Genomic DNA, 14,455 nt, shown 5'->3' with positions numbered 1-14,455 from the left:
GACCATAGAATCTAGCATGGGTCACACAGGAACACATCCAGATAGGTCTTGAAAGTCTCCAGAGAAGGAGACTCCACAACCTCTCTGGGCAGCCTGTTCCAGTGCTCTGTGACCCTCTCAGTGAAGAAGTTCCTCCTCATGTTGAGATGGAGCCTCCTGTGCTGTAGTTTCTATCCATTGCCCCTTGTCCTATCACAGGCTGCAAGTGAGCAGAGCCTGTCCCCTCCCTCTTGACCCCCAGCCCTCAGATATTTAGAAACATTTATTAAATCCCCTCTCAGTCTTCTCCTCTCCAGACTAACCAGTCCCAGGGCTCTCAGCCTCTCCTCATAGGGCAGTGCTCCAGTCCCTTCATCATCCTGGTAGCTCTCCATTGGAATCTCTCCAGCAGATCCATGTCCCTCTTGAACTGGGGAGCCTGAAACTGGATGCAATATTCCAGGTGAGGTCTCACCAGGGCAGAGTGGAGGGGGAGGAGAACCTCCCTGGATGTGCTGGACACACTCCTCTCAATGCACCCCAGGGTCCCATTGTCCCTCTTGGCCACCAGGGCACATTGCTGTCCCATGCAGAACTGAACCAAACACTGCCTCTGCAGTTTACAGTGTCTAGTAACAGTGTTGAAAGCATAATAATGAAGAAATACATGAAGCCAATATATTTCTGGGATCAAACCTTCTAGAATTCCCATCAATGACAAGATCAGTAACTATTATTCTTTTGAGAGAGAAGATATTTTGCCTCTTCATTTGATTTACATACACCAGTTACTGTATCTTCAAGCCCTCCTGAAGTTTTCCTTCTAAAGCACAGAGAAAACAGAGCAGTTTCCTGTGAACTACTGCACAAGCTATACATGAACAAACAGAATTGTTGTGGTGGAGGTGGTGGTTCAAAACCTTTTGAATATCCTCTCTTCTGTATCAGCTGCTAAATAAGGACAATTTGTATAGCTCTCTACAGTGACTAATCATAGAATCATAGAATTGTCAGGGTTGGAAGGGACTTCAAGGATCATCCAGTTCCAACCCCCCTGCCATGGGTAGAGACACTTCACACTAGAGTAGGTTGCTCAGAGCCATGTCAGAGCCTGGCCTTCAAAACCTCCAGGGATGAGGCTTCCACCACCTCCCTGGGCAACCTGCTCCAGTGTCTCAACACCCTCATGGGGAAAAACTTCCTAACATCCAATCTGAATGTACCCATTTCTATTTTTGTTCCATTCCCCCTGTCCTATCACTACCTGACACCCTAAAAAGTCCCTCCCCAGCTTTCTTGTAGGCCCCCTTGACCTGCTGGCCACACTTCTGATGCAGCCCAGGCTCTGGTTGGCTTTCTGGGCTGCAAGTGCTCACTGCTGGATCATGTTGAGCTTCTCATCCCCCAGCACCCCCAAGTCCCTCTCCTCAGGGTTGCTCTCCAGCCACTCACTGCCCAGCCTGGATTTGTGCTTGGGATTGCCTCGACCCAGATGCAGGACCTTGCACTTGGTCTTGTTGAACCTCCTGAGGTTGGCTTGTGCCCACCTCTCCAGCCTGTCCAGGTCCCTCTGGATGGATCCCTTCCCTCCAGTGCGTCTGCTGCACCACACAGCTTGGTGTCATCAGCACAGACTTGCTGAGGGTGCACTCAAGGTTTGAATCTTCTGCCAGTGAAAACCACGAGTGCAGCTGGTGAAAGCACCAGTACCACCTGCTCTAAGCTGGTGCACCACAGCACCATCTGGGTGTGTTTGAAACCGGTCAGATCAATTCACCTTACTCAGTGTCGATTTATCAAACCCTCTCTCTCTGCTGTGGCTGTGATTTGGATCTGAAATTGCTAAACTACAAAATCTAGAGAGCTTTACTTAAGAACAACAGTAACCCCTACTGGATTGTGATTGTCTCCCTGGAAACCTGAGGGATGAAACACCTTGTACAGCTTTGTGGGAAAGGCCTAGCCTGCAATAACTCCCGTGAAGAATGAGTCATTGCTCTGCTTGCAATCAATTTCAGTGTCATCATCTCCTGCATTAAATTGGAAAACCTGCCAAATTTACACTCGAGTTTGCTGCAATACTTCTGTTTCTGGCAAATTCAAATTCAGAGTATTTATTGTGTTGGGGTTTTTTTGTATTTACAAATCACACAGGATGTTAGGGGTTGGAAGTGACCTCTGAAGATCATCCAGTCCAACCCCCCTGCCAGAGCAGGACCATAGAATCCAGCACAGGTCACACAGGAGGAGATGAGGCTTGAAAGTCTCCAGAGAAGGAAAATCCATAACCTCTCTGGGGAGACTGCTCCAGTGCTCTATGACCCTCACAGTGAAGAAGTTCCTCCTCATGTTGAGGTGGAACCTCCTGTGCTGTAGTTTCTATCCATTGCCCCTTGTCTTATCACAGGGTGCAAGTGAGCAGAGCCTGTCCCCTCCCTCTTGACACTCAGCCCTCAGAAATTTAGACACATTTATTAGATCCCCTCTCAGTCTTCTCTTCTCCAGACTAAACAGCCCCAGGGCTCTCAGCCTCTCCTCATGAGGCTGTGCTGCAATCCCTTAATCATTCTGGTTGGACTCTCTGGAGTATGTCCCTGTCCCTCTTGAACTGGGGAGCCCAGAACTGGATGCAATATTCCAGGTGAGGTCTCACCAGGGCAGAGTAGAGGGGGAGGAGAACCTCCCTGGATCTGCTGGACACACTCCTCTGGATGCACCCCAGGATCCCCTTGGCCTTCTTGTCCCCCAGGGCACATTGCTGTCCCATGCAGAACTTGTTATCCACCAGCACTCCCAGGTCCTTCTCCTTGGGGCTGCTCTCCAGCAGATCCCCTCCTAACCTGTCCTGCTGCAGTTTATTCTTCCTTCCCAGGTGCAGGACTCTGCACTTGCCCTTGTTGAACCTCATTAGGTTCCTCTCTGCCCAGCTCTCAGTCTGTCCAAGCCTCACAGAGGCAAGTTATGAAAGCAGGCACATGCCAGCTACTTTGCTTCTGTGTTAAAAATGACAAGTACTAGAACATATTCCTTTAGGTGCCCCAAAACAAAAGCCTTCACATCTGATTAACAAACTCAACCAAATTACAATCCACTGTGGATGCACGTCCCAAACTCCTCTGGGTCTCCTTCAAGCATGTGAGACTGTGTGGAGGGCTGCAAGAAGGATACATCAGAGCAGAGGTAGCAGAAGCTACTGCAGTAGAAATCTCCCAGTCCTGTTAACCAGCAGATGTAGCACAAATTCTGCATTCCAGTTCTTTCTGCATACGTAGTGTTTCTGACAAATGAAGAGGATGTTTTAGCAGAGCTATTTTCAGTGCCATTTTACTATCCTGTCAGAAATGTTCAAGCACTGTTTCTGCAAGTTTGTTTTTTTTTTTTTCCTAGACTATTCTCTCAAAAGTGAGATCTCCTTTTTTCTTATTACTAGAAATTGCAATCTAAGAGTTCCTCAAGGCTACCCACAGCTTTCTGGTATGCTGGAAACTGAACAGAAAGGGAAAAAGTGGAGATGGGAAAACCTGAATGGAAGTCTAACAACAGATCTCACCTTATTAATTAAGCAGATCTAACCTTATTAAACAGATCTAACCTGATTAATTAAAAAGGTCTAACTTTATTAATTAAACAGGTCTAACCTTATTAATTAAACAGACATAAACCTTTTTAATCAATCTGCTTAGAGATAAACATTCAAGATCTGATTTTATGCATGACTTGTTTTCACAGGAATTCTACTTTTGCTTATCAATGTGAAGTAATCAAGCTTGGTCACAATAAAAAGGGGAGGGAAAAAAAGGCACCTGGATTAGGGGTGATTAAACAAGTGAGGTGGAGAAGAGGAATGATGTTCTGCATAGATGATGTCAAAGAGATCTCAACGAATCTGGAAAACGACAGCAAGAGCAACTATCAGGGAATTTCATAAGCTCTTACAAGTAATGATATTGTCCCTCAAGTATATACCAGGCACATGCCTTTTTCCACATTTACATTCAGTCAAATTCACCTTAAAGCAGTGTCCTTTTCCAAAAGGTCTTCAACAACATTTGAAAATGAAGACCCTTTAAGCCATTTTGAAAGCAGAACCCCAAATTGTGGCCACTCTGGAAACTCCTGGCCACTCAGCACCACTTTGTGTTAACTTGCTGCTAATGGCTCCAGTAGGTGTGCAGCAACATGTGCTTCCCAGGGGCACACCTACTCCATTTAGGGACTTAAGTCCCCTTTCCAATGTATGGGGAAAGAAAAAGCTTGTAAAGTGAACACCACAACAAACTGGACAGGCTGGTGTGCCTTGGACTGTACTCCCCTTCTATATCCTAGTTCTACATTATCTGTATCTATGCATATGTATGTGGATAAAAAGGCTACATGCAGATATAAAAAGAAATTTAAAAAAAAATCTTATTTTTGGATGTTTAAGATCTCTTTCTTAGTCCCCTCCAGGCTAAGAAAAGCACACACTCCTGAAAATAAGGAAATATAAAAGCATTGGGGTTCAACTCACTGATTTGAATGGACTCAAGTCTGCAGCTATCCATAGGATTTGGTTAGTTTGTTCCTAAACTGCTAAGCAGAATGAATGAAGACACTTATCTGAAGAAGAAAAACATCAATATGGTGACTGCTACTTTTGCCTTCATCAAAATAGGCTTGAATTACTCAAGTGCCCCAAAGTGGTGTCAGTTCCTGACTGCTTATACTCTTCTTGCAATAAATTGTATTTTTTCTTGCTTAGTATTTTATTACTGTTACTTGATGCTTTCATATTCCCAGCATGAAGTGAACAGCACATTCTGTTAAAAAGTCTGTCTGAAATTTGATAAAGTCCATTTGACAAATGAGTTCTTTATTGCATAAATGCCCATGACTTCATGTAAAGCTACCCTGGGCTATGCCATAGATAACATTTCTGCTAGAACAAATGGAAAATGTGAAGTACATTGTGGAGAGATACCAAGAGAGAGATCAATCCTAAGATAAAACCTAGGACAGAATCAATCCATCACTTGCAAAGACCAATATCCTTCTGTGTTAGGTGTCTCAAGAATGTGGGGAAAAAAACAAAACAACTTGAAAAAAAACACCCAAAAAGCAAACATCTTAAGACTGAAGACTAACCAAGTTATCAGCTATGCTCCTGGGACAGCCCCCAAAAAATCACTCCATCCTACCAAAATTTCAGACATCTGCATTAGCTATCTATGAGAAAATGAAATGTCATCCTTCCCTTCGAATTTCCAGCCTAAGTATTTGCATTTAAAAAGTTGTAAGAATAAAAGCATTTGCCATCACAATGGGGTGAGGTTTTCTTTGCTGCAGTTCACCCTTCCTTCTCTGTTTCAGCAGCACATTTCTTTCATGGTTCCTTCACAGTAAGAAAAGTCACACCATCAGTAATAACAGTGCCTCTGTATTTCACAGCATCGTAGAATTGAATCATAGAATTGTCAGGGTTGGAAGGGACCTCAAGGATCATCCAGTTCCAACCCCCTTGCCATGGGCAGGGACACCTCACACTACAGCAGGTTGCTCACAGCCACATCCAGCCTGGCTGCAAAAACCTCCAGGGATGAGGCTTCTACCACCTCCCTGGGCAACCTGCTCCATTTCACTCTGTAAATATATATTTGAAGACTTCAAAACACACAGTTTGATCTGGTCATTAAAAAAGCTGAAAATCAGGTACTGTTAAATTTAGAATTGGCACCTGAAAAATCAATACTGCAATTATTAAACCCCCAAAAGCTCCCAAATTTAAATCCAAAATAATAAGAATGATTAATATATACATATATGTGTGTGTGTGTGTGTCTCCCTTATATTCACTGACCACATTTCTTTCTACAGAAACTGATCAGTCTAGCTAGGAAGAAATTTGCTTTTTCACTATTCTATCATACAAATTCACAGCATAACCACCCCTCTGAGCTAGAAAGAATGCAGTTAGCAAAATCCTCCATCTCTGTATGGTTTCACAGGAACAAAATCAACAGGGTGAACACATAACCTTTAGAAGCAATCTGGTAAATATTTTATTGTGGTTTTCTTCCAGAATAACTTGTTAATTAAGAAAGGAGAGGTGAATCTGAGGAAGTTACAGCATTTCTTTGCACAGCTGAAATTCCTAGAATAGGGAAACATTCTAGAAGAGACAGGGATATGCAACATTTTCATCACTCTATGTACTCAAACCAGCGTTGCTAATTTATTCAGATGCTTTCATGCATAATTACTAGAAAACACAAATCTGTTGTTCTGTTAGTCTGTCATCAGAAAAGGAAAAGCTACCTAGTGAATACTTTGGGGGAAGGGGGGGAATAAATGATTGCAAGTATTAAATTATTAACTGCAACACGAATACAGCATCTAAAGTACCACTTTAATTTTATTAATAGTTTCTTTTTTTTTTTTCTATTTAGGCTAACACTGGGAAAGAAAGGCCTGATTTCAAGCTTTGTCTACATGACAGATGACTTCTGGCACAGCAAGGTTTTCCAAGGATGTGACAACATGGAAATTGTAGCACTGTTGAGAAAGCAAAAGCCCTTTTGAAGGACATGCTTGTACTGCAATCCTGCACTCTTACTTCTGAAAGCTTGGGGTTTGGGTTTGGTTTGTTTTCAAGGTGGGAGGGAAGTGCTGTTAGGTTTATTGTATTGGTACAAAGCACTACTTTTTTGTATTGACTCAGAGAGCCAGTAGAATACACTTGCTTCTGTATCTGCAAAGGATCCTCAGCTCCCAGGTGGTTTGTCTCTCTTTTCTCAACATGTGTGAGATATCTAATAAATGTTACACTTCCCAAAAGGACTGCTTTCTCTCTTCCTCAGTGGGATTTCACTGTTTGATTTTGAGCCAAGGTCCTTGCAACTAGTAAGCAGTGTATTTGTAAAAAAAACCCAAACCAAACCAAACCAAACAAACCCAAAATCAAACCAAACCAACCAACCAAACAAAAAAACCAAAACCATAGGAACATTAAGCTATGGGCCTGGTTTAGTCATTATTAAATCAGCATTGATTTAAAAACTGAATAGTTTTCTACTATATCCTACAAAAATCTCAGTGGAAACACCTCCATTACAAATATTCCAGGATGTGACTCCACTTGTTAATGTTTCCATTTATAGCAACAGGAAGAAATTAGAGCTGTATCCATAAAACATCACCAAAAAATGATGGAATTAATCAGCAGTTGTTCCTATTGCTACTGCTGTGATTTCCAGAGCTGACCCATTACAAAGGGGTATCTCCAGTCTCCTTCATAAGCTTCTCCCTTCAGCTTTCCTTCAAAGAATACAAATGCCATTTGGAAGCTTGAAACCAAAACCTTTTTTCTTACCAAATGCTATTTTCCTTCATCATATGCTGAGAATGAATGGCTCTTCTTGAACAGTCAGCTGCTAAAGAGAAAGAAAAAGGGTGTATCAAATTTTCATTCTGTCCACTTTGACAAAGGCTTTTCTCATCTTAAGGATTAAAGGGAAATGAAGATGCTAAACCTCAAAAACATAAGGGTGCAGCCGGGCTGGTTTCCTCTACCTGCGCAGATTCCTGATACCCCCTTTCGATGGATTTCTTGAGAAAATGAGGCGAAGAAGAAATTATGCAGATGAATAAAAGAGCAGAGTATACCACAGGGAAAATACTGGTAGAATAATGAGAGTTGGGATCCAAGCACAGTCCTGTTTTGAATATTTTGCCATGCCTGTCTTCAGTGACACCCCAGTCAACAACCGAATCAGGGACTGCTTCCTTAGCTGGAGCGTCACTGGGGATCGTCACCAGTGCCTGGAAGGGAAATTACTCTGAATAAAAAGATTTAAAGCAGTTGTGCAAAACTTCCAATCACTTTTTTTTTTTTTTTGGATGTCAAAATTCCTGGTAATAGTATGGCTTGCTGAAATAAAAAGCCAAACGATCTAAGATACAAAAGCTACCTTGGATACAGAATATTCTGTTTCTTACCTGGCAACAGCACTTACCCAAAAGTACTTTAGGAAAAACATATCAAAAGTATGTCAGTTCCTTTAAAAAAAAAAAAAAAAGAGAGAGAAGCTTATTATAACTAAAACTAGTTTTAAAAAAGTAGCTGAACCTTGGGTAAACTGCTTAGTTGTGCAGCCTTCCCTAAAGATTAGTCCACTACCTTAGTCTGGATGTTTTCTATGAGACATGGTCACACCAAACGTTGGGGGTTTATGTATAAAAAGCACATTTCAGAGGCATTCAGTACTGCATGTGTTTTATTGGAGAACGAAGGAATGAATGAATGAATGGATGAAAACAGCCTTACTAATTAAGCTGCTCTGGAAATAGTCATCAAGTGGAATCTCAGGTGTTAAAGCAGGGTAAGATTATAAAACGTGCTTCAGAAGAATGTTTAAGCTGATGTTATGCACAGCTTTTAATCAAGTTCTGAAGTGCTTTGGGAGCTACTTTTTTAAATGTCTTCTGAGTACCACTGTTAACTATTCTGTAGAAGGAAAGGAAAATAAAATTTCGAGCACTCTTCTATGGAAGGGGACTTCAGGTCAAATAATGCATTGTATACAACACCAAAGCATTCACCGTTGGTCAAACACTGCAGAAGAATGCTACTGAGCACAATACTGCCACATGCTATTTGTTACATCCTAATAAATACAACACAAGTAAGCAAGAGGCAAAAATTATTTTAAAGTAGCTGTCACCAAGTCTCTACTAAAATTGTTACATTTCTATGATACAAAAATAACAATCTCTGAAACAATAGGCGTAGTACAACAGTTACACTTGCTCACTATACAAATACTCAGTCCTTTGGTGAGAGAGGAGTGAATCAAGTCCTTGCCTCTCTCCACACAGCAGCTCTATAAACGCATGGCTGTCACGCTAACACACCACGGAGAACTGTTTTTGCTGTAGTTACTTTAAAGTATCTGCTAACAAAACCCAAGAAATTGCCCAAGAAACCTCTTGGCTTGTACATATTTCATCTACTCTGCTACAGGAGCATCTGAAAGCGTGGATGACGCTCTGCTTACTCTTGGCACTGTACCAATGAAGTGTAAGCTGATAACCTCTGAGATGACCAAGGGGACAAAGCACACTGCATAGCTATTGTGAACTCCAGCTTCTTACATCAGCTATCTTATGTACACCAAGGGCGAACAGTTTGCATAGTTGCACAGCAAGAGTTATTCACACTGGAGGGTTTTTACACTGTTCTTAAAACATGGGCTGCTAACATTCAGGCCAGCAGCCTGCTTTTTAAGAACCCACAGACTTAATTCATACACTGTTAATCAGATATTGCTCATACAGTTAGATTACAGCAGGAGGCACAGGCTATCACTTAACTTACATTACTTGTAAAATATGCTGACTTATCAAAACATTAATTGTACTTAGAATGCTTTTTTTTCTTTTTCTTTACTTTTGAGGGTGAAGGTACAAAACTACATTACAAAAAAACCCCACTGCTATTAAATAAAGCCAATTTAAAGCAACAGAATGTTAGTCTGAACCAACTTGTGCTGCTTGCTTCTGCCTAAAGTTGCACGGAGAGAAAAATGCACTTGAATAATACCGATGCCCAAAATAGATTATATTTCTTTTCATACTTTCAGGACTACTTTTATTTATGAGCAAATATCACGGCTGTATATCTGTGAGAAAATTGTCACTTTTGAAAGCAAAAGGAATAAGCCAGTAATTCATAAAATCTTAAGAGATGCTCAAGAGCTTCAAGTAACAGTGACCATGGAAAAAAGCTCCACAGATAGACTGATAGATACTAATTCATATCACACTTTTACAGCTGGTGTGTTGTTTTTTTTTTTTTTCATTAAGAATCTACAAATGGATTAGAAAAAGTGCATTACTTATTGGTGGCCATTGGAAGGTTCTTGCCAACCTTTTCATATGTCATCAGCTGCATACTGAATGATGCATTCTTTGATGTTTTTCTTTGCATGCTTTATCTATTTACAAGCAAATGCATTCCCAAGCAAGTAACAAGCAGAAGATACAATAATGAAATATATCTGGTTATAAACTTTAAGATAAATGTAAAGTTCCATCGAGTTACTTGAGGCACTTCACCATAGAACTTCACAAGAACCAAGAGCTTAAAACGAAACATTAAGCACTTAGTCAGTGCTGCGCTGATTCACAAGCCTGAAGCTCACCAACTACACGACTGAGATGCATTTGACTTAGTTCAGAACATGAAGATTTTATATATATATATATATATATATATAAAATAAATAATTCAGGTAAAATTTGCTTTAACTTACAAACTCTACAATGCAATTTGAATCTTTTTTTTTTTAATTATGAAAATTCTATCAGTTTGTACCTTCCCAGCAAGGTGGACCATCACAGCTGTCTCAACGTTTTGCAGTTGTTTTGAGAGCAGACTAGGGGTTCTGTGCCAAGTGAACCTGCTCTCCACACTGATCCATGTAATTCTCTCCTTAGCATCTCTCACAAAACTGTCGAATATTTATGTCTCTAAAATACACATTTGTATAAAAACTTATTCAGATTACTACTGCAGGGCTATTACTTCAGAGACTAAGAATGTGGATAGCTTCGTAGATGTCCATACATTTCTCATGGAACAGCAAACTTCCAACACAACAGTTCCTGTAAGACTGTTTATTGAGTTGAAAAGTTCAGATGGAGTTTAGATCCAGTTTGTATACAAAACTCTCTTTTTTCACGTAAACTGCAATCGAAAATAATTTTACAAAAGAGTAAGAGACTGAGACTGTAAGTTTCCTAACATGTAAAACTAGAAAGCATTTGTGCATGCTCACGATTCGATTTCCTTCTTTGTAATAGAAGAGTTGTTAAAAGGGAGTTTCTCTGTTGTTTTTCTTTGTTTGTTAGTTTTTAAAACTCAGGGCGGTCTATGAAATGGAATTGTTGTCATCACAATTTGGATATACAAGATCAAAACTGGCACACAGGAACATAACTTTTTTTTTTTTTTTTTTCCCCAAAAAACATTTGAGGCAGCTTTCGTTGAATGGTGTCTGCAATGGTAATTTTTTTTTTTTTTATATATATAAACTCTGGTGGCTTTGGAGCATCAGAGAGAATAGTTTGTGGTTTGTTTTTTTCTATTGAGATCTTGAAAAAATATTCTCACAAGTACAGACATGAGGACAGAAGGAAAAGAAGTAGCAGCTTGTTTCTTACATACAGCCCAACACCATGCGCAGCTGCCCAGCGTCTCAAAACAAAAATTAACTTGACATCACAGGGAGGCACAGCCCCCGCAAGTTACACACACGTCTGAGATTTCTCCAAGAAGGGGGAAGCAAGCATGAGGATAAAGCATTAAGTCTACTTTTCATGCATAGCTACTGTGCGCTGCTCCACGTCCGTGGCGCTTCGTCAGACATCAGAGTTGGAGCTGAGGTTTGTTAACCTGGGGTCTGCATTGATCTCGTATCTGTAGTGGTAGCCCTCCATGTGATCCCTACAGGCATCTCTGATGTTGTGCATCCACTTTTTGATTCCTTTCCGGTTCAAGTACAAAACCAGGAGGAAAATGGCCCCAATGAGAGCCAAGACTATCCCTAGGAAGACATATGAAGTCTGTAGCTGGGAAGGCAAATCTATGGGCTCGGAGCAGTTAAGATCCGAGCCATTGGTCTTCACCAAAGTTTTGCCCAACATCTTGTCGGGGTAGGCACAGGTCAGGGCTTCTTTGCCCTCCCCTTGGTCACTCTCCCTGAGCCAGGCCGCCAGGTCCTCGATGGTGCATTCGCAGACCCATGTGTTGCGGCCCAGGCCAACACGCCGGAGAGCAGGCAGACTGTGGACCTGGGCCAAGCTGCCATTCCTCAGCACACCCAGGGAGTTGTCGCTGAGGTTGAGGCTCTGCAGCTGGCCCAGCCCCTGGAAGGAGACGTTTTGCAGGCCCACCAGAGAGCTGTTGCCAAGGTCCAGCTGCCGCAGTGCGAGCAGGGTGGCAAACATGCTGGAGGGCAGCAGCAGCAGCCCGTTGTCAGTCAGCTCCAGGTGGCTGAGGTTGCGCAGGGCCCCAGACTGCAGCATGGCAGCCACGCTGAGGAGGACACCGTGGTCGCGCAGGGCCCCCCGGAGGGCCAGCTCCTCCAGTGGGCTGCCGTCCTCCCCGAAGGCTTGCGGGCTGAGGGAGACCAAGGGGTTGCCGCTGAGGTCCAGCTGTCGCAGGGCAGGCAGGGCGGCGAGGGCGCCAGCATCCACGGCCCGCAGGTGGTTGCCGCTGAGGTTGAGGGCGCTGAGGTCGGGCAGGCGCTGGGCGGGGAAGGCGCCGGGCGGCAGGCGGGCCAGGCGGTTGCCGGTGATGAAGAGGTTGCGCACGTAGGACGGCAGGTTGGGCGGCACCGCTGTCAGGTTCCTGTTCACGCACTTCACCGTCTTGGCTGCCTCCGAGCACTCGCAAGGGGCCGGGCAGATGTCAGGCTGCTGCACCGAGCTGCAGCCCAGCAGGACGTGCAGCAGCAGCCCCAGGCACTGCGCGCCGCGCCCCGGCATCGCGCCCGGCCCAGTCCCGCGCACAACTTTCCCCTCCGGGCTCCTTAGGCTCTGGGCGGCGCGGCGAGGCGGGCGGCGGCTTCTGCCGGGGCACTGCCCACTCTGGGCAGCCCCTTCTCCGGTGGCAGGCGTTTCCCTTCGGCGCTGGCTCGGCTCCGCTCCCCGGCAGCGAGACCTGCGGCACGGAGGAAAGACAGAGGGCAGCGGCAGGGCGGCGCAGCTCTACCCGTCCGCGCCCACCCACCTTCTCCCGGCTCCAGGGCTCGCCCCCAGCCCCCGACACGTGGCTCTCTCGGGCGGCCCCAGGCCCGAAGCTGCTCCGGGGAGCCCGCCGAGGAAGTTTTTCCCCGCTTCCAGCTCACGCTGCGCCTCTCTACCTGGCCGGTGGCTCCTATGCTGCAGAGAAGAGGGGAGGGGAGGAGAGGGGAGGGAAGGGTCTAACCCGCCGCGTCCCGCAGCTCCCCCCTTGCCACCCCCCACTCCGAGGTTCTCCGCCCCGCACCACGACTCCTGCAAACTCCCGCCCGGAAAACCCACGGCTGAGCCTAGCTCTGCTTTGGTCCTTGTCCCTTACCTCCCGACCGGCGTCCGGAGCAAACTCCGCTGGAGCCAACCGCCACCCGCCGAATGCCCCCGGCCCCGCCGCCAACTCCGCGCCCACCCTCACCGCGCCTGGCCCTGCCTCCACTGACAGGAGAAACCAACGGCCGCCCCGGCCGGGGGGAGCCGCCGGCTGCCCCTGCCGCGAGGGGCGGTGCCGTCACCGCCCGCGCCCCGCCCGGCTCCTGCCTGCCACCCCCGCACCCCTGCTTCCCCGCGGCCGCAGCCGAGCGGCTTCAGCCTGCTACGCGCTCTCCCCGGCCCTGGTGGTGCTTCCGCAGGCTCACCTTGCCACTGAGCCGAGCCGAGCCGAGCCGAGCCGCTCCATGTGGAGCTATCCTCAAAGCAGCCGAGAAGGCAGGGCGCAGCTCGCTCGGCACGGAGCGGTTCCCGACCGCCCCGCCACGGGAGAGCCGGCGGCCAGCACTGCCGGAGCGCAGTGCCCCGCTCTCCGCCTCTGCAGCCCCTTACCTGTGCTCGCCTCGACGGAGCCTGGCTGCCGGCTGCCGCTTTCCAGTTTCCCCGCTTGGCACACTCAGACCGGCAGACTGGGGAATCCCGAGGGATTTCCAGGGCGGGGGATGCCCAGCGCAGAATCGCCCGAAGCCCACCCTGCACCCGCGTGCGCAGAGGAGGCGAGGGGTCCGCGGGCCCCGGCAGGTCTCGGCGTGGAGGCAGGGGGTGGCGAGGCTGGCCTCTGCCCCAATGCATTTGTCCAGGACGGGCGTTTTAGTGGCGGGGGCAGAAGCACCAGCTGCAAAATACACCGAGCAAGCTCCAAAACTAAAGCAAGAAGAAACAAATCCACTGGGATATCGGTCCTAAGATACTTAATTATCGAGGAGGGGAGAGAAAGGGGGGGTAAGGAGGAGGAGAAAAAAAGGAGCCCTAAATTGACAACTTAAGTCTAAGATGTAAATATCCATCTGTATGCAAAATAGTTACCAGTTTAAGTCTCTGTGGTTGTCCTAGAACAACCCAGGCATGGCTGAACAACCTGGGTAGTTCAAACGCCGTTTTGTAGATGAGTAACTCGCTTGGGATACTTGAGGAAGAGGTAATAGTGGGAGCTATCATGGGGCCTCTATTGGGCCACTGGTCCCTATGAATCATAGAACCAGTCAGGGTTGGAAGAGACCACGAGGATCATCTAGTTGCATGGGTAGGGACACCTCACACTACATCAGGCTGGCCAGAGCCTCATCCAGCCTGGCCTTAAAAGCCTCCAGGGATGGGGCCTCAACCACCTCCCTGGACAACTCATTCCAGGGTCTCACCACTCTCATGGTGAAGAACTTCTTCCTTATGTCCAATCTGAGTCTACCCACTTCCAGCTTTGTTAAACTTCACT

General features: G+C 45.8%; 1 protein-coding gene across 1 annotated transcript; it reads right to left on the bottom strand.

The window, feature by feature from the left end:
- Positions 1–11,376: 11,376 nt before the first annotated feature.
- TPBG (trophoblast glycoprotein) lies at positions 11,377–14,181 on the bottom strand. Its single transcript, XM_054393181.1, has 5 exons — positions 14,151–14,181; positions 13,576–13,858; positions 13,392–13,530; positions 12,749–12,900; positions 11,377–12,679 (listed from the first exon to the last, which is right to left on the bottom strand). The coding sequence occupies exons 1-5, from the start codon at positions 14,179–14,181 to the stop codon at positions 11,377–11,379; spliced, it is 1,908 nt and encodes a 635-aa protein (XP_054249156.1).
- Between the last annotated feature and the right edge of the window lie 274 nt (positions 14,182–14,455).

The sequence above is a fragment of the Indicator indicator genome, chromosome 2 (assembly GCF_027791375.1).
Source record: "Indicator indicator isolate 239-I01 chromosome 2, UM_Iind_1.1, whole genome shotgun sequence".
NCBI classification, from domain to species: Eukaryota; Metazoa; Chordata; class Aves; order Piciformes; family Indicatoridae; genus Indicator; species Indicator indicator.
Note: the sequence above shows the minus strand (reverse complement) of the source record. Positions and strands in the feature narration are given on the sequence as shown.

Bases quoted from the DNA above. Each gene is read 5' to 3' on its own strand.
- TPBG (XM_054393181.1), bottom strand. From the start codon at position 14,181: ATGATAGCTCCCACTATTACCTCTTCCTCAA. The intron at 13,859-14,150 runs GTATCCCAAGCG...TGTATTTTGCAG, and splicing joins CACTATTACCTCTTCCTCAA to CTGGTGCTTCTGCCCCCGCC. The intron at 12,901-13,391 runs GTGAGCCTGCGG...TCTTCTCTGCAG, and splicing joins CGGCTCGGCTCAGTGGCAAG to CATAGGAGCCACCGGCCAGG.